This window comes from Perca fluviatilis, chromosome 18, assembly GCF_010015445.1.
Source record: "Perca fluviatilis chromosome 18, GENO_Pfluv_1.0, whole genome shotgun sequence".
Lineage (NCBI taxonomy): Eukaryota > Metazoa > Chordata > Actinopteri > Perciformes > Percidae > Perca > Perca fluviatilis.
Window position 1 is genome coordinate 14,414,045 of NC_053129.1, and position 25,728 is coordinate 14,439,772.

Here is a 25,728-nt window from a genome sequence, read left to right on the forward strand (position 1 = left end):
AAGAAACCAAAGCTATAAATATGTGATGATATGTTCACCATGTTTAGGGCTGAACCAGCTCTCTATGGGTCCAATAAATAGCTTGGTTTGTAAGTAACTTGAACTAACTGTACAGATCACTGGTTATTCTGTGGATTGGGAACATTGTAAGCACATGGTGAAACTAGGACAAACTTGAGATTTTGACCACTTGTCGGTCTCTTATCTCTAGGCCCCGCGGAGAAGCATGTGATGACTCACGCAAGGCAGAAGGGTTCCCTCAAGCAGAACGACGGCAGCGCTGAGTCGTGGGACAGCTGTCCTCTTTGGCCACATGGTGGCACTATGGGCGACGCCTGGCCTGAGCGCTCACTTCGATTCGGGAGGACAAAGAAGATAAGTGAGATCGTCAAACAAAGGAAAGTCATGGCCAAGAGGGCGAATGACAAAAGAGGGAGGACCGAAAAATCCGATCAGAACAGAAAACTTGACCGAAGGCGTGACAAGAAACGGCACAGGAAGTCCTATCCTTTGCGCGGTAGGGCTGGGAGTTCAGATGGGGAGGGACTCAGCTGTCATGTCCTCCTTACCCGATTGGAGGAAAGCATCCGTGAACAGGAGAGTTCTAAAGAACGGGTGCGAAAGGATGCACGCCGACATTTATCTCTCAAACCCAAACCCCAAAAAGGGAAAAGCAGTAAACGGAAAGAGGCTGAGTCATTACCAAAAACCAAATTAAAGTCAAACAGCGCAGGTCATGGTGAGTGTATTCATGTCCCACAACCTCGCAAGCGCAGACTGGCCTCTCTCAATGCTGAGGCAGTGAACAGTCTACTGCTTGAAAGGGCTACTGACCCTCAGGCGGCAGCTAAACAGGCCAGGAGACAGGAAGAGCCCACGAATGGAGGGATATCCCTGGATACAAATCCAACCAAGAGTGGTGTCCCTGGAGGTCTGAAGGCCACGCAAGGAAACATCAGTAAAGCCTCCAAATCTCACAAACTGTGCCAAAACTCAAAGCGGGTCAAGAAGGCCAAAGCCAACCGAGCAGAGAGCGGGGGGATGAGTCAGGAGAGTCTGGATGCCCCCGCCCCCAGAAGATTGGCTGGACTCAACGCTGCAGCCCTGCTGAAGTTAACCAGCGTGTCTGCTACCAGTAAACCGAGAGTAAAGGCTGCACCCGCAGCTACTGTCACATCAGACTGCAAGGCTCCTGCTGCTGTCTCCACCCCGAAACAGCACTCCAGGGTCAAACTCAAACACAAGGGGCAGTCACAAAAGCTGAAGGGGAAAAAGGTCCCTCCCCTGCACAGTGGCTGCACGGCCTGCAAGAAGAAGGCAGACTTTGAACCCAAAGTGGAGTGGGAGACAGGCAGCTGCACCCATCGACTGACCAAACCCGGCTACCAGTCCCGCAGCATGCTAGGGTACCCCTTAAAGCAAGTGAAGGAAGAGCAGCTGGAGACCGAACTGAGCCCATACTACTGCTGTCCCCCAGAGGGCTCAGTGGAATACTGCCACAGCCTGGCCTTCTTTCTGGGCCAGCAGCCCTACGGAGAATCGGACGATCAGCCACTTAACTCAGCCATGACCCCCGTGAAGCGCGAGTGCCTCGTAACCTCACCGTCCCTGACCCATTCCCACCCGCACACAGCTCTGACCCTCAGCCCGCACCCTTGCCTCTGCACGGCCGACCACTGCTTCTCCAGCTACTACGTTCACATCGCCCACCCGCCACACACTGGAACCACGTCAGCAAGCCTGGCCTCGCAACCTCTGAACTTTGCCCCCTCCAGTTTGTGCCCTAATCGGACGGCCGGCTCCAAGCTGCTGGGTCCACAGGTGTCCCACAGCTCGGGGATGGCCCACCCCGCCTACTGCAACTCGGTGGCTTCGCCCTGTTACAGTGACGCCTGCGGGATCAGCGGCTACACCTACAGAGCCATGCCTCCTGTCACCAGCAGGGGTTGTTCGTTCAGCACAGGATGCACTGGATGCACACACAGCATCAAAACAGGTGAGTGGACAATGGGGACATTCGATCACTGAGGTATTTGAGCGGATTCGAAATCCAGACGGTTACTGAATGAAGTTAACGAAGCAAATAGTCAATATCACGTTAGACAACTATCACTGAGACTGTCAAAACAACCTGGTCATTTAGCCTTTTCAATAAGATTTGGAGCAGGTTGAGCATTTGCCCCCACTGATGCCAAGTTCATTATATTATGTCACTTCTTTGATTCGTCATCTTAAGCCCTCTTTTTTAGAGCTGTTATTGTTGAAAGAAACCCATAACCCAATGTTATTGAAGTATTAAAGAGCCCTTTGTTGTTAAATGTTTGCCTCAGGCTACTTATGTGGCCCAACGTGTGAACATTTCTGTTTTTTTGTTGTCTTTTTTTTGTTGGTAAGAGCTTTGAAAGAGTCCATAGCTTGAGGCTCTGACTTAGATATTCCTTGATAAGGAGCTCTCGGCTCATATGTAATATTTTCCATAACAGTTGTTTTATATATAGTTGCACTGATAAATAAGATAAAAGAAGCAGGTTGTTGTTAAGCTGATTAACAGGGAAACCATGCAATTTGCTAATTTGATGTAACTTTTGCTTAACAGCAGCAACTGCGACATACAGTTTGCTAACATTAGCTACTATTAGCTACTTGTCATACCACACCAAGTAAGGCTGTAAGCAAAACAGTGTATTAAAGTGATCAAAAGTGTGATTTATTGCTTATTATCTGTAAGAGAAAGTTCAAAAGTGACACAGTCTAGCTTTAAGTGCAAATTTGATCTTTTTTAATGTTTTTTTTAAGTGATAACTTTCAACCTTTACTTTTCCAGAGGGTTACTCCTCCTCTCAGGGTGACCACAGCCCCTCCCTTCTGGTTCCCCCATCCCTGCCCATCTCCAGCTGCCCTCTCTCCAGCGTGCCCACTTCCACCCAGACTAAACCCCATCTGCTGACCCCCCTGTCGGGGCGAGACCAACCCCAGGCCCGGCTAAAGCTGGCCACGGAATGCCCACAGAGCAACGAACCCTCCAACGGCTTGCTGTCAATGGGCCGCACACGGCTGCCCCAGAAACAGCCGTCGCCCTTGCCAAGCCTCAGCAGCACCAAACAAAAGAGAGTCAGCCGCAGACGTGCCACCAACGGCTGGCGGCCTGTTGGAATGCCCACGGAGAGGGAGGTCTTTATTGCGGTAGGTTATCTGTGAGTGCGTCTCTGAGTAGGAAAGATGAGCAAGAGATTAGAGAGCTTTTTGTCCGTTTGTCTCTCTAGTGAGGCTTTTTCTCTTGTACTCTACTACCTGATAATACCTGCTAGGAGAAACCGTAGCATCCTTGCAGCTGCCTGGCAGACAGAAGAAGAAGAAGATGAAAAAAATCTGCTCTAGGGGGAAAAGATAATTGTGTTTTGACCACACAGCTTTGTGTGACAGATTCCCTTTTTGTCTTCATAATGAGAATTATATCTGTCCTTGTCGGCGTGCATGTGTATGTGTCTGTCTCAGGGAGAGGATGAAATGGCCCTGCGGCAGTGTTATGAAGGAGTGGAGAGGGACGGTGAAGTGATACATGTCAGAGACACTGTGCTGCTACGATCGGGCCCCAGGAAGAAATCCCTCCCATATGTTGCCAAGATATCATCGCTGTGGGAGGACCCCAAAACAGGTAAAGGAGATGAGAAGGACAAATCATGGATAGATATGGCGGATGGACGAAGGTACATACTGTATGGCCAAGATTGTTTACGTGTGTGTGTGTGTGTGTGTGTGTGTGTGTGTGTGTGTGTGTGTGTGTGTGTGTGTGTGTGTGTGTGTGTGTGTGTGTGTGTGTGTGTGTGTGTGTGTGTGTGTGTGTGTGTGTGTGTGTGTGTGTGTGTGTGTGTGTGTGTGTGTGTGTGTGTCAATCTGCCTCCTCAGGAGAGCTGATGATGAGTCTTTTCTGGTACTACCGACCTGAGCACACACAGGGAGGCCGAGATCCCAGCACACACTGTGAGGTGAGGCTCGTTTAAATGTTGCCCAGTGTTGAAATGTTTTCAGGAAAACAGCTACACACTGAACAAACTGTCCCCTATTAAAAACAAATCACTTGATGTGAAGATGTGTACGATAAATGGAAGAGTATTTGACATTCACATCAACCTAAAATGAAAAAAAAACATACATTTTACAGTATATCATTATTTTATTGAACTTACAATTATATAATTAGTACTGTCCCATTGTTTGTGTTCATTATTAATGACTAAGCAAATCACATAAATGCATACAGACAAAATTGAAAGCGTTAACATAAAAGTGTGAAATAATCCGATGCGTTTTAAAAACTCGTTGTTATGAAAATGTTTTTTCATCCGGCTTTTCTTCACAATAACAGATTTTTTTTTAAATGTTCTTTTTATTTCATTCAAGCAGTTTTAAGTGTTGCACGAGTGTATGAAACATGGCAATGTGAAATAAAAACAAAACTGCTGAAATTAAATAAAAAAAACGACCTGCGATAAACAATTACATTGTGAATAGAAGAGGCTGGACGGGAAACGAGCTGACCTTTGACAATTTATTTGATTATTTAACACTGTGTAGGTTTATTACATATTTTGACTGTCTTGTGCTTTCACATTATAGGTCAAACTTTGATATGATGTGTTTGAATGTGCAAGGAAAGAATTTTGTGATTATCAATTATTCGTTCATCATAAGTAAGTGACAGTGCATAACGAGGTGTCCTGACATACAGTACGTGAGAAAATAATGTGGAAGGAGGAGGAGGTGAACAAACAGTCGCTGCTGCTGGAGACCTTATTATCTCTCCCTCAGCAGCCCTGGAACTGTTGAAAGTTGGGCAGCACTTAGTGTAACCACAATGCCAAATGATGATATCTCTGCCACCTCAGTCTTGCACAAACAAAGGGTACGAGAGGACAGCAATTTCACTGTTAGAAAGTGAAACCCTACTCATGTTTCTATTCACAACGGATGTCTACAGCATGTGTCGAGTAGAGCAGGGGTTGGTGTGTGTGTGTGTTTTGGAAACGCAGAAGCACAGTCCTATTGCACATGAACAATTACGGCCTCCTCTGTGCTCACTTTAGAAAAGTGTTTATTTCTTATTATTTCTTCAGCCCTCAGCCAGCACTATAGGAGACGCTTGTGTTGATGTGACATTGTACACCCACTGTTGGTTTCAGAATGAGATTTTCGCCTCTCGGCATCAGGATGAAAATAGTGTGGCCTGCATAGAAGACAGATGCTACGTTCTCCCACTAGCCCAGTACTGTAGGTGAGTACACAAACAAACAGGAATACACTCCGGCATTAGACGTTAGCAGAAAGTTTTTTTTTTTTTTAAATGTTTGAGGTTTTTTTTCTTTTTCCATTAACACCTCAGCTTCTGCGATAGGTGGAAGCCTGTTTTTCTGACTTTTTTTGACACTGCAACTGTTAATGAATCGGAGGAACACAACAAGCATTTGATTAGACATCATTTGCAAATTTCCGTTCAGTTGCTCGTTATATTCAAATAAAGGCACAGCAGCATGATGATACGTTTGGATTTGTGCTTGATTAGTAGATAGTAGGGCTGAGTTTCACCTTATTTTTTGATTCTTTTTTGATTTATTTTATTTTTTAGATTTTGTGCCTTGGTGAAGCGGCGTGCCGAAGGCACCCCACCTGGCAGCGCCAGCATGGTGCCCTGCTGCCCCGACTTCGCCCCCCCTTCCCACCGCTGTGTGCCCACAGACGTCGACCCCGAGCTGGTGTATCTCTGCCGGCACGTCTACGACTTCCGCTTTGGACGCATCCTGAAGAACCTGCAGTAGAGGGTAGAAGAGGCGTCGCACCCATGAATTAATCATAACATAGCTGAACAGGACTGAACTGAACACCCCTGTCTTTTCTGCTGGGGACGGTCATGATCAGAGGGAAGGGGGACGGTGAGGTGGGGCTGGTTTTTGGAGAGGGACAGATGAAGCAAAAAGTGTTGGACACATTATGAAGCACAGATCCCTTTAGCTGACTACAGAGGGGTTCCAATGTGATGGATGCATTCATCTCAGTCAGAGCACCAATATCTCCTGGTTTGGAAGAGCGAGGATGGGAGAATTCATTCATCAGCTTGGATTTTTCCGCTTCCACAACTCTCTGAGGTTATATGGAGGTGTGTGTGTGTGTGTGTGTGTGTGTGTGTGTGTGTGTGTGTGTGTGTGTGTGTGTGTGTGTGTGTACCCCCCCCCACCCCCTCACCTGCCAGGAATGCTGAACACCAGGCTAAACTGGGCTACTGTCAGGACCGCGTTTCTCCGAAAGCATCTTAGCACAACAATCATGTTTGTTCCATTTGTAAGCCAATGACTCGGAATGGACCGGTGCTAAGGTGCTTCCGGGGGAACACAAGCCTGCCCCGTCAGCTCAATGTTAGCGGTGTTCAACCAGCCGGGGTGAAGGTGCAGCTAATTGAGAGTGTCGTCTTATTTCTCCTGATTTGAGTTCGTCTCAGTTGTGTGTGTGTGTGTTGTGTGTGCGCGCGTGTGTGGAAGAGAGAGCAAGTGTTGTCAGTGTGGTTAAATGGATCAATGTTGGTATGTGTGATGTTTTTTTTTTTTTTTTTAGGAGGCTTTCAGGCAATCAAACCAAACAAGCAGCTTTAGAGGAAGCGGAGTTCTCTTCGCCCGTTCCTTTCTTTCTGTGTGACACAGCGCACTGACACTTACAGAAACATTTTCATCTCGAGTGATGCTTTGCGCAAACTAAAATACTGTACCTAAACGGGGTTTGTGAGAAAGATTTTTCCCCGCCAGAGCAGGGCTTTTTTAAACTCTGGTCAGGACACTAAAAATGGCTCTAATAGTGAAAACACACACCTTTTCAAACTTTCATCTCAGCCTCAGTCCTGGCTTGAAGAAGCCTTGTTCTAGAGAGGCTCTTCTAACGGTCCAGTACAGAGAGCCCTTACTGAGGAGTTGAGAGACTCCTGAGCCCTGTGGAGGTTATCAAAACGAGGGACATCGGTCATTGTTTTCTGTTTGTTTTTCCGCATTATTTTTCACCTCCGCTGTTCCCTGTGACTTGCCTTATGACTTGCAGGTAGAGCTTTAGGCAGCTAGTCTCACCACATACTGTACAGCTAGGAAGTGGTAGAACAGGTGTACTGTAATCCCCAAAAAAAAGATTGACTGACAGCTTCGACATGGTCTCTGGACAATATGCACCGGTTCAGGGCTGCAACTAATGATTATTTTCATTATCGTTTAATCGTTTTGTCAATGAAGTGTCACAAAATAGTGAAATTGCCCTATATAATTTCCCACAGCCCAATGTGACTCAAAGATATTCAGTTAACCAACTTGTATGACAAAGAAAAGCATCAAATTCCTCACATTTAACAAGCCAGGACCAAGTAAATTTTTGGCACTGTTTGCTCAAGAAATGACTAAAATGATTATCCGATTACCAAAAGTAGTTGCAGATTAATTTCCAGTCGATCGGCTGATCGATTAATCGACTCATCGTCGCAGCTCTAAACCGGTCAGAAACACAGTGCACTTCTCATGTCATCCATCTGCTGTGCTCCAGCTGCTCGATGTTTCTATTCTACCCATTCTAATTCTACATCCACACCAATTATTTTCCTCCTCCCTCTCCTCCCCCCTGAAGATAAACCAAAGGATGTCACACAAGCCAGAGTCCCCCGTCTCCTCCCTCACACTTCCCCTCCTTGTCAGCACATCTGCCCTCGTCCCCCTTTATTATATTGCACTAATCCATTCCTTAATTACAACAACAAATGTGTTCAACTTTTTTTTAAGCTACAAATGTCTTACCTGGGGGAACTGTGTGTGTGTGTGTGTGTGTGTGTGTGTGTGTGTGTGTGTGTGTGTGTGTGTGTGTGTGTGTGTGTGTGTGTGTGTGTGTGTGTGTGTGTGTGTGTGTGTCCTTTCACCAGTAGAGGAGTTGGCCAGCGTGTTTGTCATGTTACCTGATGCACATACAATCTGTTGAATCCCATGGAAGATATACAGTATATACTGTATATATATATATATTACTAGTCATTCCATTTGGTTTTTTAATCAGCTCTGACATACTTATATACAGTATATATACATGTATGTATGTATCTATCTATCCACACTGTTAATGTGATTTGATTTGAAAAAGGCATCTGGATGGAGGCCTGACGCGCTGTGTGGACAAACGTAGCACCATGTTAGACGTGTATTTGGATTGAAGGGGGAGGGTTTGTGGGTGGGTATGCGTGGGAGGGCGTTCAATACTTAATTGAGTCATGGTGGATTTCTCGTTCATTGCCTTTTAACCTGCAAGTGTTTTACTGTCGCTCAGAAAGCGAGTGGTGTCGGAGTGTGTGTTCCTTTTTTAAAACACAAAGAGTACCCGATTGCTTTCCTACACTGCAAACGCCCGTTTCTTCAACATTGGATAAGCGGTAAAAAGTTTTCAACACTCTAAAGCCATCTTTAACTCTTTCTCTATTTGAGCAGCATGACTCCTAACCCAAAACAAAATCAAATCCTGATAATTGGGTTTTGTATTTCTATTAACACCCAGATTCTTCAAAGAGGTAATATATATATTCTCCTACTTTACAATATCTCCTTATTAAGAATATTTTATTATGTCGATTTCCTAAGATGGCATATGCAATATATTTTTAGACTTAACTATTTTTGAAAAAAGGAGGGAAAAGGAACTTAACAAATCAAAAAAAAAGAATACTCGTTCTTTTTTTAATTTTATTTCAGATTAGTTTGAAGTCATCACAGCGTTAATTGAGATTTGACCAAATGAAAGAAAGAGGAGAATGAAGGGACTTGATGCTGTCATATGACCTAAGGTTGTAGATAATAGGCAGTGAGAAACTCCCTTCTAGGCGATTTTTAATGAAGTGTACATATCTGAATCCAGGAAGCACCGGGCACTCTTTAAACAAGCAGACAGCTAATGCACAGTGTAGTATTTTTGCAAGATCTGTAATAATTATATTTAAAGTAAGAACAAAATATTTAAATGGAGTAAACAATACAATATATTAAGATTTCAATTTAACTTATTTGGAAATACTGTGTCTAATTGATTAACTATATCCTGTTTCTTTACACTCCAGGATAGAAATGCTTTCTGTTTATTTGTAACTTATAAGTTAGAAATGAAATGGTTGAGTGGCGGTTGTTGACAGAGATGTAAATGTTGTTTAGTTGCTATCATTTAGTTGTCAGGGGGTGGAGAGCAGACCAAAGCACACCCTGGCAGACAGGGAGAGCAGAAGTGGCCGCGGATCACAGTCAGATTTGATTCTCCTTTTGAGATACTAAAAGTCAAATCTGACCTGAGACCTGCGGGAAGAGACGACTTCTGGCTCTCCTGCCTAACCTGACTGACCTTAAGTGTGACGTTTGGGAGAATGCCATGGCAACATGGTCACCTGAGCTGTTATTGATTCGTCCTATTAGGGGAGAGACAGGCCGTACACCTGAGACAGGACGGGACGTCCTCTGGCCTCCAGGTAGAAAATCTCCTCAGGTCAGTTTCTCTTCTCTAACCCTAGCCCAAAAGTATAAAGGGTTTTCAGCAAGTGTCATAAATTAGGGACTGTATGAAAATTACTAGGGAGGACGGGTCACTGAGAAATTGTGCATTCTTCTTAAATATTTGGCTTAATTGACGATAGTCTATATTTGTTGGGAGAGCAGGGAGGGTGTTATTTTTTATCTTTTTTTACGTATAGTCTAAAGTGAAAATATTGCGTTGCTCAAATCGCCATTAACAGAGAGTGACTGTATTTCCCTACTTTATGTTCATATGTTATTGTAAGATCTTGAGGGGAGTTTATACAGTTTTTTTTGTAAGTTACAGGGAGGGCCTTGCTTTTTAATAAAACAAAACACAAGATTTACCTCCCCAACCTAATAATTTCCATACAGTCCCTTTTTTAAATCATTAAAACTTCAAGGTTTTCCAGTGGGCTGAGAGGAAATTAAGGAATTTTCATATTATAGAGGAGTAGGTGAAGTTGAGGATTTGCTTAACAGCTTCTCCCACCATCCAAATCAGCTGGCCACCATTGCCTTTCTCAGACTTTCTCCTAGATGTGCATTGACGTTGTTTGTCCCCTAGAGGGCAGGAATCCAATGTGTGCGGAACAGTCTCATGGCCACATCCCATTCCTCTCCTTGTTCTCTTTCCTTGCATCCTATCTTTGGCTACTGAGAGTGATGCAGTAGCTTCGTGGAAAAGGAAATGAAGAAAGCTCAGTAAAGGAAGTTGCCATGAGTCATCCTCCCAAGTGCTGGCCAGCCCTGCAAAAAAAAGCATGGACTAGATTGTATGTTATTATTTTGTGACTTTCCTAGCAGCTTTGCATGGACACAGTTGCATCCTTCGTTGCCATGAAAACAAGGCATGGCCAGCACTCGGGAAGAGTCCGTTTCCGTGTACGTATGGCTGTCCACAGTGGCAGGGGCCAAACACTGAGTGACCTGTACTGATGCCACACAGGAAGTGTGTTCACTCCATGAGTCAAAAAAACAGAAGCACCTGCCCAACCCATGAGATTCTGCTTTCTGTGTGGTCTGTATTGATGCTTATTGTCAACATATATTTTGATATATTTGGAAAAAATAACAGGGGATATACAGTAAAAAGTCTAGATATTTTTTGGAGTAGAGAAGCAATGTGTGTATCAGATTATTGTCACTTTGTCATGTTTTCTCTGAAAAGCTCTTGGATCTTTTGGAAGAATTATACAACATCCCTACTGATTTAATGTTCCATCGAAAGAATATTTATAAATTTTAAGTCCTTTGTGAAAATTCTGTGTGGATATTCTTTTCTAATTACATGTACAGTGGACATACAAACCTCCTGTGTCTTTCTATGCTATATAACATTATACTGTGCAAAAAAGGGAAGCTGTTTTCAAAGCATGTGATTAATAGGAAGTCCATAAAGTTCCTCCAGCAAGCAACTGTTAATATACTGTACAATCTCCACAGGAGGTCAGTAGTTAGACGGCATGCACAGGTCCTGGTCAACCGCTCTTTGACCTTTTCATTGAGGCACCAAATGGCATACAGTACATGGTCACCTGGTCATTTTACTACAGCAAGAGACCGCTTTCAACCTTCTCCTGTCCCTCTCCCATGTTTGCCTCTCCCCACAGGTCCTCTGTCAGCAGAGTCATTATCTGTCTTTGGCCTTTATCCCTGTTTAAACCTTAAGGCATTAGGAATGTCCAGCTCACTCACACACACACACACACACACACACACACACACACACACACACACACCTCAGTGTCCATAGTGTCTGTTACACAGGGATAACAGCAGCCAGAGCAGCCGATTAGTGACTCATAATAAAATAACTAGCTACACACTTTGAACTCAGAGGCCTCTCAGGTGCAGCAGTCTGCTGTGAGACTATTGGCTGCTTGGTGGTGTATATGAACCTGTGGCCGGTAAGATTTTATTGTCTTGGTATTCAGGCTCTGGCTGTTTAATCCTTACATTTCTGTAGAAGTTTAAAATAACTTAAAAAATACATGTAATTGACAGTTTGTTTAGCTTTTAGCTTATTCAGATTTCGTACAGCATATGTCAGTTTGTCATAAAGTTGTGTACTCTGATTTGAGCAAGAAATGCTGTGGACCATCCTGGAAGATAAACCCTTTCAATCCAGTGAGAAGGCTTTTTTTTTTTTTCATGACCACACACTAGTCACAATTATTTACTTTTGTACTTTTACTTGATTCCATTTTTCTTTACCCCAAATGGTCTTGCTACAACTTGTTTCACATTTCATTTGAGTACCAGTACACTATCCACACTTGTATGTTAGTGCTCTCTCATTAGAAAGATTGAAGAAGCTGGATAGATAAATAGAGAGAGATATAGTGTAGCAGCCAAGTCACACATGAATCGCAAAACAAACAACATAAGGACGACGCAAATTTGAAAATCTAAAATAAAAATATACAGTAAAGATGAGATGTGAACAAGGACCTATACTCTAAATATAAACCATGATAGTGAAATATCTGTAAATGGTTAGTGCAAGTTACTGAATTATAAGAAAAATAATTATAGAGTAAATGAAGAATGTAGACACACCAGTATGTACAGGTATGTTATATACGGTGATTGATAGATAGATAGTTAGATATTAAATAATAACAATAATGAGCTAAATTCACAGGTTTTGAGCCTATTTTTACTCCTGCATCATCCTTTAAATGTGCGTTATATTCTCTGCCACATCTTAATTTATTATTTCCGTTACATTTCTCTTCTATTGTTGTTTATCTAACCAATTTTTATTATATTATGTCTTATTTTCTTCTTAAATTGGACCACATATTGTGTCCTGAGATTGCTATATTATTAATAACGGCAACAGCAATCATATCATAGCAAAATGATGACTGTAGTTGTAATTCTGGGAAAATCAACAATAGATGCATAGAAACAGATATATACATTTCCATGTAGGTTCAGTAAACACACAGAGAAAAGCATACAGACATAACAGGAAGTATGACTGGGCGAGAAGACAAGAGAAATGTGAAGAGAAGGGAATGAAGAGAAAAACAAGAGAAGTGAGAATGAGAGGAACAGAAACCCCCGCTTCTGTTTTTCTTAACCCTTGTGTTGTCTTCCCGTCAACCTTGAAACACTTATTTCGACGTTTTTGACACCTTTTTTTCACAGTTTGTTTTTGCTTTTACCAATGTTTTAAATTGTTAAATTTTTCTTCTACACATTTTCAGCGCTTATTTCTACGTTCCATATTTTCTGATATAAAACAAAAATTGAAAACGGGTCAAATTGACCCGTTAACATACAGCATATCCCATTGACATCAGATCACCGGCTATAGACAACAATGCTTTGCTATTTTTCATTATGATTTTGTGAGACATCAGTAAAAAGAAATGTAGCGCAAAGCAATTTTTACATTTTACATTCTGGGGGGGGATGGAGGACTTCCGCTATGTGGCCAGAAAGCTTTGACAGATCAGCAAAGAGGAGCATCTGCTAAAGAAAAAAATCAATCCAGCGAATGCAAAATAGACAGAAAGCCAGCTTACACTGGGGGAGACCCGGACACAATCGCCTAACTGGCGTTTCATCTGCTCCTGTTGTCTTACTCTGTTGGTCTAATTACCACGTCCGGCTTATTGTCCTCTTGATGACTATAATTAATCAAGTTCTGCTCCCTAATCTCAGAATCTCATCATCCTTACAGTTCACCGGGGCTGGCCACACCGGATGGCAGCCTGATGTAAGCTCTTTTTAGGAGTGTAATTGTGCGCTTGTCTGCATCTTTGTATGCAACAGCAAATTGCGGGACCCACCCTGCTGTGTGTTTTGTTTGTGTGTGTGTGTGTGTGTGTGTGTGTGTGTGTGTGTGTGTGTGTGTGTGTGTGTGTGTGTGTGTGTGTGTGTGTGTGTGTGTGTGTGTGTGTGTGTGTGTGTGTGTGTGTGTTTTCTCAGCACACAGGTCAGTAATTGTTACTCATCGTTTCCTCCTCAGAGCAGTAGCTTATCTTTCCGGGAGTTATTTTGGGGCCTTTAATGTGAAGATGTTTTCCCTGTGTGAGGCCTCCCTGACCCCTGTCGACACACTGGAGCACTCTCTCGCACACATTCTTACTTGTCCTCCTCTGAGCTTCAGATGGCTTACCAGGTCCTTAATCTGTCCTCTGAGTGACATCCCCCCCTCTCCCTGCACCCTGCACACACTCCTGGCAGGACAGCAGAGGGGAGAGGGAGGGACGGATAGCAATAGGTGGTGGCCTCTGGTGGTTTAGTGAAGGTGAACTAACCCAGCAGTGAAGCGTAGGAGACATAGCAGGAGCACGCTCCGACACTCTCTGTCAGGGCCATGGCAGCAGGCATAGAGGAGGGACACACACACATGGAGGAGCTGGTGGACCAGGGCCTGGGGATGGAGGAGACGGCCCACGGCCTGCTGGGGAGGCCCTCGCTGAAGGAGAACTACAACAGTGACTGCCTGCTGGCACCTGACACTGACTTCATGACAGGTAGACAGCTGAGTGAGTTTAGATGCTAAATGGTCACCTTACCCAAATGACAGAAATACATTTTCTTATTTACGTCCTGTGGTATGTAGCTATGCAGACGGTCCGGTTTTATTCCACCTCAATACAGTGGAGGGGAATGCAACTTTGTTTGATTTTGTTGTCGGTGCTCAAAGCATAATAATATGTTTAAAACGTTCAATGCTAAGAGATGATTATCTTAAAACCTGTACAAATAAAACGCAAACTAACTGCTGGATACTATGAAGGGGCCAAAGTAACCAAACAGAACTGACCCTTTAAAGTGTCCTGTACGAAATGCATCTTTACTTGTTATCAACAAGAAGACATGTACGCACCTCCTGCAATTTACCACAAACCGGGTGTGCATACATGTATAAGTTTGCACAGGTTTGAAAGATTTGTTTGCTTCTGAATTGTCACCGGAAAACAAGAAAAAGAACGTGAAGTGTATGTGTAGTGAAGTAAGTTGAAAGGTTTACAAAAAACTGTACTATGTACTGTATATTTAGAGATTTATATTAGAATTATAAAGTCCTCCACAACCTACTGACAAAAAGAAAACATTCTTTAGACACGTGTAGGCAGAACAAGGAGAAAGGGTATATGAACAGCTTTTATTTATTCAGCCAAATTGGTTAAAAATGCTGGTTTTGACCTCATCAGGGCAGAAATAGTAAAATAGATTAACTGCACTTTGTACTCCATATAGCTGTTCACAACCTGTTGAATAACCTTATGAATACAGTGAACGAAAAGCCACATTTCTTGTCCTCCTCTTGTCCTCATTTGAAATTGGCACTATGGATTTTCACTTAACCCGTACAATGCTTTATTTGAAAACAAGCAAGTTCAATTTAAACACCAGTCCTGTTATACATGTCCAACGTATCACATGGCACACAATCAAAGTGTGGGTGTTCGGAATGTGCGTTGGCTGAGGAGATTTAGGGAAATGCCCCGTCCCCTTCAGGGATATTAGTATCAGTGGACTAATGTGTGAAAGATTGCTTGTGCACACATGGCCTGTATATGTCAGCGTGCAGGGTGCTGCATATGAGCAGACAGATGCTGTTCCTTCATTCAAGAAACACCATCTGGGAGCAGAGATTAAAACACTCTGTGCTGCTTCTCGGAGTTATGCCTTCGTGTATTTTCATTCTGCTCAAATGTATAATTGGCATATGAATTTTGAAACTGGCTGTGTGTACGTGTGTGAATGTATGCGTGATGCAGGTGCAGAGATAGACTTAATGGAAGTGTTTGTTTGTGTGTTTACATTTGCATGAAAGGCGTCCAGGGAGCCTGCCTGTTCTTTGTATAGCTGAGTGAGTGCAGAGATTGAGCTCTGGGCTGCTAATTCCCTTTTACAGCGCTGGGATTATGTGCTATTCTAATCTTAATCCCATATGGGGTGTGTGGAGGTGGCACGAGGATGAACAGAAAATCACAGGCCTACACAGAGCCTCAACTCTCCATGAGAGATAGATTACTGCTGGTTGCATGCTCAAATGATAACACTGAAAGTGTTTGCCCACGGCAGATCATCTCTGATAGGAGGAAAAACTCATTTCTCAAAAGAGTTACATCTTCCTAAGAACTGAGATTGTTTTAACATTGTTTAACATGCGCCTCAGAAAAACTACACAGCAGGTTTTGAGGCTTCATAGAAACTAATGCTGGAAACGTTATAGTCATCACAGCATCATGTAGCAAGTACAGTTCAATTCAGAGGTTCTCAACCTTTTTTTTTAAAGATTATTTTTTGGGCATTTGTAGGCCTTTATTTGACAGGACAGCTGAAGACATGAAAGGAGAGGGAGAGGGGGGGTATGGCATGCAGCGAAGCACCACAGGTCGGAGTCGAACCCAGGCCTGCTGCGTCGAGGAGTAAACCTCTACATATGGGCGCCCGCTCTACCAACTGAGCAATCCGGGCGCCCGTTCTCAACCTTTTTTTGTCAGATGTAAACTACTCCCACATCCCTGTTACAAGAAATCGAGTACTCCATCAACAACACCCATCATGTTCCAAATGTGATCATTTCAATTGATTTAAAACTGGATATTAACTATTCATGATATAAGGATATAATAGTGGATGTTTAAATGTTTTTTTCTTCATATGGCAAAACTGTCAATGTTTAGGTCTGTTTAGTTAAGCTTTCACACTTCAACTACAACATCAAGTGGTAGGGGCTGGACTTTTCAAGCATCTATTTTTTTATTTTATTTTGACCATTACTTTAAGTTAGGCCTATTTTATCAACCATTTGTTTCTCAAATGTTTATCCAATAATTTTCGCTAAATTCATCCTTCCAGCTACTCAGGCTTGCCTGCACTGTAACCTATATAACTCTGTGGATGAACAAGATGTTTACTGCGGCGCAGCACAAGAACAAGCCACATATCAGGTTTATCTCTGCTGTTTCCTCCCAGTGTCTCCATCTCTCATAGTGACATGGGGTTTATGTGTGGGGGCGTGGTCAAAGGGGCTCAGTCTGAGGGATTATCATTGTAGTCTGCAACCCCCCCCCCCCACACACACACACACACACACACACGCACACACACACACATGCAAGTACATGCACACACACGTGCACAGACAATTTAGGCTGAATTGGATGACCACTGAGTTTTTAAGCATTATTAACCCCACCCCCACCTTTATATAAGCGCACACCCTGAGCAAAAGGGCTTTAAGCGCTGTCATACACATCACTGCGTCCCAGAGTGTGTCAGGCGACCACCAAGGAAACAGAATACTGCAGATACTGTAATACTGCTTGGATGCTGTAAACAGAGGCGGACAAAACACCAGAAAGGCAGCTCTGTGAGTGTGTGTGACATAAGTGGAGCAAAGAAGATAAGATCTTAGTGGACACCAGCCAGTGGATCATAATCAGATGGAGGGCGAGCCGGCCTATCTGACTGGAGCCAGAGGAGGAAAGAGAAGCGAGAGAGTGTGCTGCTCGCGAGAGGAGAGGAAGAGGAGGAAGACGTCGGGTGTAGTGGAGGAGGGCCCAACTGGCCAGCAGAGGAACCCTGACTACTCATCAGTGTCCAGTGTCTCCCACGGTATCCACCTCTGAACCATTGTTACTGTGTTGGAGTGATGATTGTAGCAGTCAACGGAAAAATACCAAGTAGAAATTGATTGAAAGAGAAATGATAGTGTGTTAGTGACAGTGTTTTAGATGTGTTCTCCGCTACCTTTGTTTACATGGTGTGGAATGACAGGGTGGATGATCTGCTGTGTCCAGCTGTGCTGTGACCTCATTAGCTTGACTTACTTACTACATAGGCACAAACAGGCGAAGTTAAAGAGCTTATTCCTTTCTCTGATTATGTTTTGATCTTGTTGCCAAAAGAGATGAGCCTTAAAGGAGCATTTATGGTAGAATTCCATAAATAAATTATTAAAATAATGCTTTGGCTCAAGTTTTAGCACAAATTTGGACGTGGAAGTACTTTTGTTATGAGTTTTTTTCTTCAGCATTCCTCTTATGTGAGTGGGCAGTTGAATAGCGCTTTCTTACTTAGTGACTGAGATTTTCTCCTACCAAACGGTCGTATGGTTTCAGTATGAGTCAATTACATATTCATTTCTTTCTTGACATCTTTTGTGTGTGTGTGTGTGTGTGTGTGAGTGCGCGCGCTAATGAATCTCACTGTCACCCTCAGTTGGTTAACAAAGTCTTAATGACTGTTGCTCTGTGAGTTTTTGTGAGTTTGCTCTTTGCTTTGTTCTGTGAAATCATGTATATTTGAAGATATTTAGACATGGTTTGGAGGCTAATGGATGTATTGGATTCCTCTGGTTATTTTATTGGATGTTAAGCCTGTCATTAGTTATGTAATGGCGTTGAAAATATAACAAACAACATAATCTGTGCATAAACCTGTCTATCTATCTATCTATCTATCTATCTATCTATCTATCTATCTATCTATCTATCTATCTATCTATCTATCTATCTATCTATCCTTCAGATGACCGCAGCTCGGCAGCCAGTGGCCTGGACGTGGCCGACCGGCTGACCTACCTGGAGCAGAGGATGCAGATGCAGGAAGATGAAATCCAGCTGTTGAAGATGGCTCTGGCTGATGTCCTCAAGAGGCTCAACATATCTGAGGAGCACCAAGCAGCTGCTGCCTCTGGTGCTGTTAGGAGACCATCAGGCGTTAAAGGTCAGCAAAGATCTGTGTGTGTGTGTGTGTGTGTGTGTGTGTGTGTGTGTGTGTGTGTGTGTGTGTGTGTGTGTGTGTGTGTGTGTGTGTGTGTGTGTGTGTGTGTGTGTGTGTGTGTGTGTGTGTGTGTGTGTGTGGAATGGATCAGTGATGCTGTGCTTTACTGAGGGAATACAATCCAGTGTTGATCATTATGTGCTACAGTCTGACTGAGAGCAGTATTATTGATTATAAGTGACAAGTTGGTCAACATACATTAAGGCATTTATTATGCATTGTATGTTCAGCAGACATCTTTGTCCTAACACATTCATGTCTAAATGATGCTAAGGGATGCTTGCTAAGATGTTTACCTTTTAAGTTAAAAATTAAAAATGCATACCTTGCAAGTAATGATTGTTGTCATTATCTGTTGATCTGCTTATTATTTCCTTGATTAAATGTTATCAATCAATCGATCGTTCTGTTCGTAAAATGTCATGAAAGAAGTGAAATTGCTTGTTTTGTCCACCCGACACTCCAAAAGTATTCAGTTAACGATCATATAAGACAAAGAACAGTGGAAAAAATCCCTTTATGTGAGAAGCTGAAATTTAGGAATATTTGGCTTTTTGACTTGAAAAGTAACTGAAACGATTACATCAAAATACTTGCCAATTAAAGGAACACTCCGATTATTGGGACTCTAGCTTATTCACTGTATCCCCCGGAGTTAGATAAGTCCATACATACCCTTCTCATCTCTGTGCGTGTTGTAACTCTGTCTGACGCCCCCACCGCTAGCCTAGCTTAGCACAGATCCTGGAGGTAACCGGCTCCATCTAGCCAGCACTGCTACTTGGGCGGAGTGATTAGCGCAACGCCTTAAAAGCACTGTTGTTACTCTCTGCTCCTCACCACGGGGCTTCTCAGTTGCGCGAATCACTCCGCCCAAGTAGCAGAAGTAGCAGTGCTTCGCCTTCTGAGAATATAGTTCCAAGTATGTATATGATTAGAAGATGGCTGTGTCTCATGTGACCTTGTTATTTGTACACGCTGTGACTATACAAATCACAACATGTAAATAGGAAAATGTTGGCGTTATTTTGTCACTTATTGGGAGCAGTAGGCTAGTTGGAGCCGGTTACCTCCAGGATCTGTGCTAAGCTAGGCTAGCGGTGGGTGCGTCAGACAGAGTTACAACACGCACGGAGATGAGAAGGGTATGTATGGACTTATCTAACTCTGGGGGATACGGTGAATAAGCTAAAGTCTAAATAAGTCGGCGTGTTCCTTTAAGCTTCTGATTAACTAATCAACTAATGGTTACAGTCTCAATACTTTTATAAAAACTGTATATAGTTCATAGAAAAAGATTATTCAACTTATATAATGTTAACAGAATCAGCTCTAAAAATATAGTGTCAGTCGGTCTCTTAGTCCATGAGGTTTCTGTTGTCAAAGACATATATTTCTGAAAATCAGTTTAGGAAACATGTCCTAATAACTCTTTACTTTTACCACAAACAAAGTCCATTAGTTTCACCCAGCATACACAAAGACACATGCATCATACTTACCCCCTTGTGTGTGTGTGTGTGTGTGTGTGTGTGTGTATGTCCACACAGCCCGGCCAGTGTCTCTACTTCTGCCCTCCAAACCGCCTATGGTGATCTCCAGCACTGCCTCCCTGAAGAAGAGCTCCACGCTGCCCTCCAGCGTCCCAGCCAAGAACTACAGCCCAACACCGCCCGGCAGGTAAAACACTACTGCTGCTGCTGCTGCTGCTGCTCTTCAGTCTGCAGACAGGACATGATCTCACAAGACAGGCTAAGACCTACATGCAATATAAAAGATAGGTTTTTTTTTTAAATGTTTTTATATTTGAGTATTTTCTTTATTGGTTGTTTAACTGAGATACAGCTGTTAAGCTCTGTATCAGCATTTGTACAGTAAAACAAAAAGGTGAAAGTTGAAAAATAAATCACAGGGGCATTCCTTTTCATCTCTGACAAACACACCCAGGGCAACAAGAAAGCTACACACACACACACACACACACACACACACACACACACACACACACACACACACACACACACACACACAGTATTAATGGAATACAGTTCTAATGAAGCAGCTCACAATGAAGCTTCAGTTCTCATTATCTAATGTGCAAAAGCAATCAGCAGACACCCTCCATTATTCAAGAAACATAGATGTGCAATACTTATTCCAAACACTCACCTTTATTTTTCGAAGCAATAAAGCGGCAAACCATTCTCCGCTCTTCCTCTCTATTACCTTTCAAATGATGGGGCCATTAGATAGCATTAGTCAGAGAGCACGATAGGTTCTCTCAGAGGTACCTTAATGTGCTGCTGCTATATCTGGAGTGTGCTGATATAATTGCACAGAGAGAGGTAAATCACCATTCACTTAAGGCTGTCCGTTCAGTGTTAGGATGAAGTGAGAAGCATCATCATCATCATCACCACCACCACCACCATCATCATTCGCAGCAGTGGGTTTCTCTCCACTCTCATCTCAGCTTTTCTCTCCACTAATTTATCTCGCCTTCTGACGTCTTTCTCTGTCATTCACATTGATTTCCGCTTCTTTTTTTCTTCATCACTCGTTGCCTCCTGGAACAGTTGCTTCCCATCCAGCTGTTGCCGTGTCTGTTTTCATTGATTGTCTTATGCATGTATTCATCACATAGATTTAAGATAAAACATATTCAGAAACCCCAGTGACCACCACAGTGGGCTCATCATTACAGTCACATGTCTGCAGCCAAGCATTGTTCAAAACCACAGCACTATTTAAAATTCTAACAGTTTCCAGAAATATGTCATTCCAAGGAAATTAGTTTAAATTGATGCATGAGACGTTCACATTTCGCCATCTGACACGTTGCACCTGTAAAAACACAAAATCATCTCAGGTTTCACAGTAATGTTTCACTCAGTATGTGTGATTTAGAACTGTAGAACACCGAATACAGACTGTGTGGAACGGAGTGGAAAACTATTTATATGAATTTTAAGGTATTTGACAATAATTTCACAGTAAGGGCGAAACATAGGGGAGCAAAGTCTTTATTGAGCCTGAAGCAGCTGTATAGAAGCAAATTGATAATGTATAATAATTTTAATTTGATCCAGCAACCAAATAGCCAATGTGAAATGTAACTAATAATTAAATGTCAATGTTAATACTATAACATATAACTAATAACTAATGTTGAAATGTATTAATAAAATAAAATACCGTCAGATTCATAACAGTGAAATATTTTGCACAACTTGAAATGAACTGGAAATTCCAAAGGCAGGAATTCCAACCACATACGTTCAGATAGATGGTTTTCAAAGTACAATTTTTCAATTTTGAAGCTACATTGTGTAAGAATTTCTCCCATCTAGCGGTGAAATTGTATATGACAACCAACTGAATATTACTTTCTAACCCCTCCCATTCCGATCGTGTTCTAACTCCTACGCTGGCCGAATTATTTACTAGAAAGAAGTACTACTTCGTCTGTGAGTGTTCCTTCCAGTGTAATAATAGTTTTACATTATTTTGGTACCATTTCATTGCTAGCATCAGCTATCAGGATCCCAAACATATGCAAGCTAATGTTAGTAAAGAACCAGTGCTATCGTTATTCTATATTGTACGAGATGAATAATGTAAGGCAATGTTTACAGCGTAGGAGAGAAGCAACGGAGGTTTGTGTTTTTAATATATTTCTCTGAGCAGTATGAACAATCATGTCAGTGAAACCGAAGTGAGCTCTTAGTATCTCCATCGTTTACATGCAGCTGTTCTAGCTGTAGCTAGTCTGTGTTAGAACTGCACATGACGTGACTTGTCTGCCAGGGAAATCACGACACATATGATTACGTTTATGTTACAAGGTAGACAAGGAGGAAAAGTATCCTAGACGTCGTTCTAGCGTTATGCACCACCATGCTATTAGTTAGCCAAGCAACTATAACACTTCGAATTTACACAAATAGGAAGAATTACCTTTTGAGAAGAAAGCAGGCAACACCGGCGTCCCTTTTAAAATCCTTGCTCCTTATGAGCTCTTTCCATCTTGGAAAAGCCACTCCAATATTAACTTTGGTCTTGTTGCTTTGCCTGTCGCGTTGTCGTTTTCATTCTCTTTTTAACTTCCTTGGCGACTCCGTTACATGTCCTAGAGGCGTGATCCTCCATCTTCAACAGGCTTTCAAATCTGCCGGCAGTCACTGAGTAATCTTCTCCCCCTCCCTCGTCACAGTGCCACTGAGCGTAAAAGCGTGAAAGGCGGAGGTGTGTCCCTCTTTGGCTAATGTATTTTAAAGTTGGAGGCGCAACATGGCTGCCGTCATTCGAGAGACTCGATCATGTGTATTCTGAACGATTCTATGCGTATGAGAATACTTTGATTAGTTGGTGGGAGTAATTACACATGAATGAGCACATATTTGTGAAAGAACAAAGTTTTTTTTTGCTAAGAATCAACTCAAAAGATTACACAATGGAGCTTTACAAGTATTTAGAAAAGATGAATACTGAAATCCTTTCTGCCTTTCTTTGCTTTCATAGTATTGACATAAAAATAAAACTGGCAAAGGCACACAAAGAGACGCAGTGGGGGAAACATTACTGATTTTACTGTAAAAGCTTGATCCACCTTCATTCCCATCAATCCTGTTACGTCCTGTGACACCAGTTAAGTTCACTTTCCCAAACCTCATATCTAAATGTCTTCATCTTAGTGGCTGACATGTTTGATTTGTCATTTCCTCTGGACTGAGAGGTTTCATGTCCGTCATTGAATAGCCAGTGTGTGGTTTATGAGTCTCATTTACAGTAACGTGGGGGATGGGACACGTTCTGCTGCTGCAGCCCCAGGATATGTTAGATGCATTTTAAAATAAAATCCTAAAAACAAAAGAGCCATGACCTTACAGTAATTGTTTTTTTTTTCTTTTTCTTCCAGTGGTGTGAAGAGCCCCCCGGGTAGTGTGAAGGACAGTCCATGCAAGACCGCTAAACGACTCACCTCTGCAGCCTCCACCTGTAAGAAACCTCCGGAAGGGTGAGAAGCTGTTCCTAAATCAAATCAATGTTCTTTTCAACCCTGTTCAACATCCTGTTTTATGTGAAAACACCTCAAACCACAGAGGAACATTATGTTCTCAAAGCCAGCCGACAGTGTTGAAGTACTCGCGATCGGTCTCAAGACCACTTTATGAAGGTCTCGGAATCGACCACTTTTTTACTCGGTCTTGTCTCGGTCTCAGATAAAGAGGACTCTGCATTTTATTTCAAGACTGGTCAAGACCACAACTGCCTTTTGATTATTTTTTCAATGCATTTCTCATGATACACTTATGGCAATAAAAGAGGTGAATGAAGAAGAATCTTAATTTGTTTTCTGTGGGTGTTTTTTTTATTTATTTTTTATGGGAATGTGGATCTTTCAGATCAATTTAAGGAGTGCCTAAGGTTAGCATTTTCCACATTTTATCACGGCATGCAGTGTGGGACTCGCACTGGTCTTTGAAGTCTTGGTCTTGTTTCGGTTTCGATACACTCTGGTCTTGGTCAGGACTTGGTTTATGTGGTCTTGACTACAACACTGCCAGTAGATAGGATGTTTCACTGTTTGGTCAACCTCAAACTGATCTCTCTCTTTCTGTGTCACTGTATCTCATACTCTGTTTCTCCCTCCTTCTCCTGTCCTCTTCTGTATCCATATCAAATCCTCTCTCTCTCTCTCTCTCTCTCTCTCTCTCTCTCTCTCTCTCTCTCTCTCTCTCTCTCTCTCTCTCTCTCTCTCTCTCATTAAAACAGCAGCAAGTCCAAGGAGAGTGCAGTAAGTGTCGGTAAGTGAGCACTCTCCCTGCTTCCCTGCAGTTGTCCTTTTTTTCCAGGCTGTATCTGGCTGCCTCATTACAAGAATGTAAAACAGCCGCTGATGTGAAAAAAAGAAGGAAGAGAAAAGTGATTTAGCGAACGACTGGCGTGACAGTGATATTGTTTGCTGCATGTAAGTGAATGGGACCTCTCTGTATTGTTTCTGTGCAGGGACAAGGCGTGTGACACACTGCAAAGGTAGGATTCATCCCTATCAATATACATATCTATACTATCTTGTGTTTGAGCTGTTATTTTATCCGTCATTTTTTTTTGTCACATCTCACCATGACTTGTGTGCCTTTCCCCTCACCCCTTGCACCTTTTGTTTTTTTCTAACCCTAACCTGAACTCCGTCCTCCGTTCTGACCCTTCCCGCTGACCGGCCTCTCCCCCCCACACTTGTCTTTTCACTCACCCTCCTCACCTCCTTTCACCATTCACTTAGTGACTATGCAGATCTATCTGAGCCCCCTCACAAGAAAGACTGGATCTTCTGAGACCGCCAAATCCCCCGCCGCTGTGCCTGCCAACAGAGGGCCCACGGCCACACCTAACAACCCTCAGGCAAGGGGGGGCAGCAAGCTAGAGGGAAAGAAGACGACCCCGTCCTTCACCTTAAACCTGCAGAAAACCACAACCAGCCAGAGCACAGCGCAGGACACATCCAGCTACAAGAGCCCCCTCAAATCACCCAGCCAGTACTTTCAGATTTGTTACTGAGGGTAGAGATAGATTTTCTACACCTTTGTCCGTGCTATCAATCACTTGAACAGAAACTGTGAATAAAGACTTTCTTCCATTGTTGATAAAAAAGAGAATCTGATTTTAAAATGGGGATGAGTGCACTTCTGACACGATTTACCTCTTTAGTGCATCCTGACTTTGTTGCTTTTGGGTATGTGTACAGCATTTCAAAACATTTCCAAGTTTGAGTAACTGTGAATAGTGCTTTATGGCATGGCTATTTATTAAAATGATAGTACCGTTTGAGAGCTTAAATGTATTTTTAGCCTCCTCTAAGACCACAGCAGGCATAGATCCAGTTCTCACTGCTGTGTGTGTAAACATTTTCTTTGTCATTCTATATGTGAATTTTGTAAAGCAAGGATGTGTCTGTAGTTTTCATTCAGCACTGACTGTGTTTGATGTCACTGAGTCCGTCTCATTCCTGTGTGCTGTGATGTTTCCTGTTGTTTTGTAGTTAATGTTACACTTTCAGTATAACTTAAGTACAGAGTGTACCAGAATCAGTAAAAAAAAAGGCTCATTCTAGTTCAGGACAAAAAATAAAAGAACTATGATCACCAATGGGATGATTTTTATTTTTATTACAATAAAAGTGTGTGTGTGTGTGTGTGTGTGTGTGTGTGTGTGTGTGTGTGTGTGTGTGTGTGTGTGTGTGTGTGTGTGTGTGTGTGTGTGTGTGTGTGTGTGTGTGTGTGTGTGCAGGGTCCTGCCTGTGACTGGTACCTTGTTGACCTGACTAAATGAAGAGTTTCTATTCCAGCAGAGATCGTGGTACACTATGTGCTGCATGTTCCTGTCGTGTTCAGATCCAATCAGC

At 42.7% G+C, this 25,728-nt stretch overlaps 2 protein-coding genes across 8 annotated transcripts in view; both read left to right on the forward strand.

Moving 5' to 3' along the window:
* LOC120546619 (bromo adjacent homology domain-containing 1 protein) overlaps positions 1 to 10,820 on the forward strand; it is a 31,425-nt gene extending 20,605 nt beyond the window's left edge. For all 4 annotated transcript variants that reach the window (XM_039781682.1, XM_039781684.1, XM_039781683.1 and 1 more), the window contains exons 2-7: positions 212 to 1,996; positions 2,825 to 3,183; positions 3,496 to 3,655; positions 3,907 to 3,986; positions 5,181 to 5,272; positions 5,624 to 10,820. In XM_039781682.1, the coding sequence (XP_039637616.1) occupies positions 232 to 1,996; positions 2,825 to 3,183; positions 3,496 to 3,655; positions 3,907 to 3,986; positions 5,181 to 5,272; positions 5,624 to 5,813 (2,646 nt within the window). In that variant the 5' untranslated portion in view covers positions 212 to 231 and the 3' untranslated portion in view covers positions 5,814 to 10,820. The remainder of the gene's footprint in view (positions 1 to 211; positions 1,997 to 2,824; positions 3,184 to 3,495; positions 3,656 to 3,906; positions 3,987 to 5,180; positions 5,273 to 5,623) is intronic.
* A 2,699-nt stretch (positions 10,821 to 13,519) lies between these two features.
* On the forward strand, positions 13,520 to 25,472 carry LOC120546620 (echinoderm microtubule-associated protein-like 1). 4 transcript variants are annotated; one of them, XM_039781687.1, is made up of 7 exons: positions 13,520 to 14,053; positions 18,069 to 18,266; positions 19,874 to 20,003; positions 23,242 to 23,340; positions 24,099 to 24,130; positions 24,333 to 24,359; positions 24,610 to 25,472. In XM_039781687.1, exons 1-7 carry the CDS (start codon positions 13,894 to 13,896, stop codon positions 24,882 to 24,884), a joined length of 921 nt encoding a protein of 306 aa, XP_039637621.1. In that variant the 5' UTR covers positions 13,520 to 13,893; the 3' UTR covers positions 24,885 to 25,472. The 4 variants fall into 4 exon arrangements, with proteins under 4 accessions (XP_039637621.1, XP_039637622.1, XP_039637619.1 ...); XM_039781688.1 differs by having other exon boundaries at positions 13,521 to 14,053; positions 24,102 to 24,130; XM_039781685.1 differs by lacking the exon at positions 13,520 to 14,053 and adding an exon at positions 16,359 to 17,153.
* The last annotated feature ends 256 nt before the right edge of the window (positions 25,473 to 25,728 follow it).